At 33.5% G+C, this 436-nt stretch overlaps 1 protein-coding gene across 1 annotated transcript in view; it reads left to right on the forward strand.

Annotated features, from left to right (window-relative positions):
• The first annotated feature begins 41 nt into the window (after window positions 1-41).
• The window catches only part of LOC119590828 (nuclear pore complex protein Nup85-like), a 14259-nt gene continuing 13864 nt past the window's right edge, over window positions 42-436 (forward strand). Inside the window, exon 1 of the mRNA XM_037939584.1 lies at window positions 42-101. Within this exon, the coding sequence (XP_037795512.1) occupies window positions 66-101 (36 nt within the window). The 5' untranslated portion in view covers window positions 42-65. The remainder of the gene's footprint in view (window positions 102-436) is intronic.

A 436-nucleotide genomic window follows, 5' to 3' on the forward strand; every position in this document is an offset into this window, starting at 1 on the left:
GTCTGGAGTTTTGAATAAGGAATAGTTACTTATTTGACTACCGAGGAACAACAACAGACGGAGCCATGAATGTGGATTCGAAAAACAGCGGGAGAACTTCGGTAATTTTGCTATTTTCTCTCGATTTACGATTCATTTGGGGCATTTATAATAATATTTAAGGTCACATGAAGTTATGTTGCACATGAGATATGGCATGGGAGTTAGCAATTCATTAGTAAAGGAACTAATGAAGGACACAATAAACGGTTCAATTTCCTTTACGTCATGTCATTGCATTATATTTTCGGTATTTTACATCTTTTCATGATTTCTTTCATGTTTTTTCAACAGCTAGTATCTTTACAGTACGTTGACTTCTTATATTTTATTGGATTTCAGTGTATGTCGCTAATATGTAGTTTAGTTATACTTATTAGCTGACTTTATACTGCTG

The sequence above is a fragment of the Penaeus monodon genome, chromosome 27, assembly GCF_015228065.2.
Source record: "Penaeus monodon isolate SGIC_2016 chromosome 27, NSTDA_Pmon_1, whole genome shotgun sequence".
Lineage (NCBI taxonomy): Eukaryota > Metazoa > Arthropoda > Malacostraca > Decapoda > Penaeidae > Penaeus > Penaeus monodon.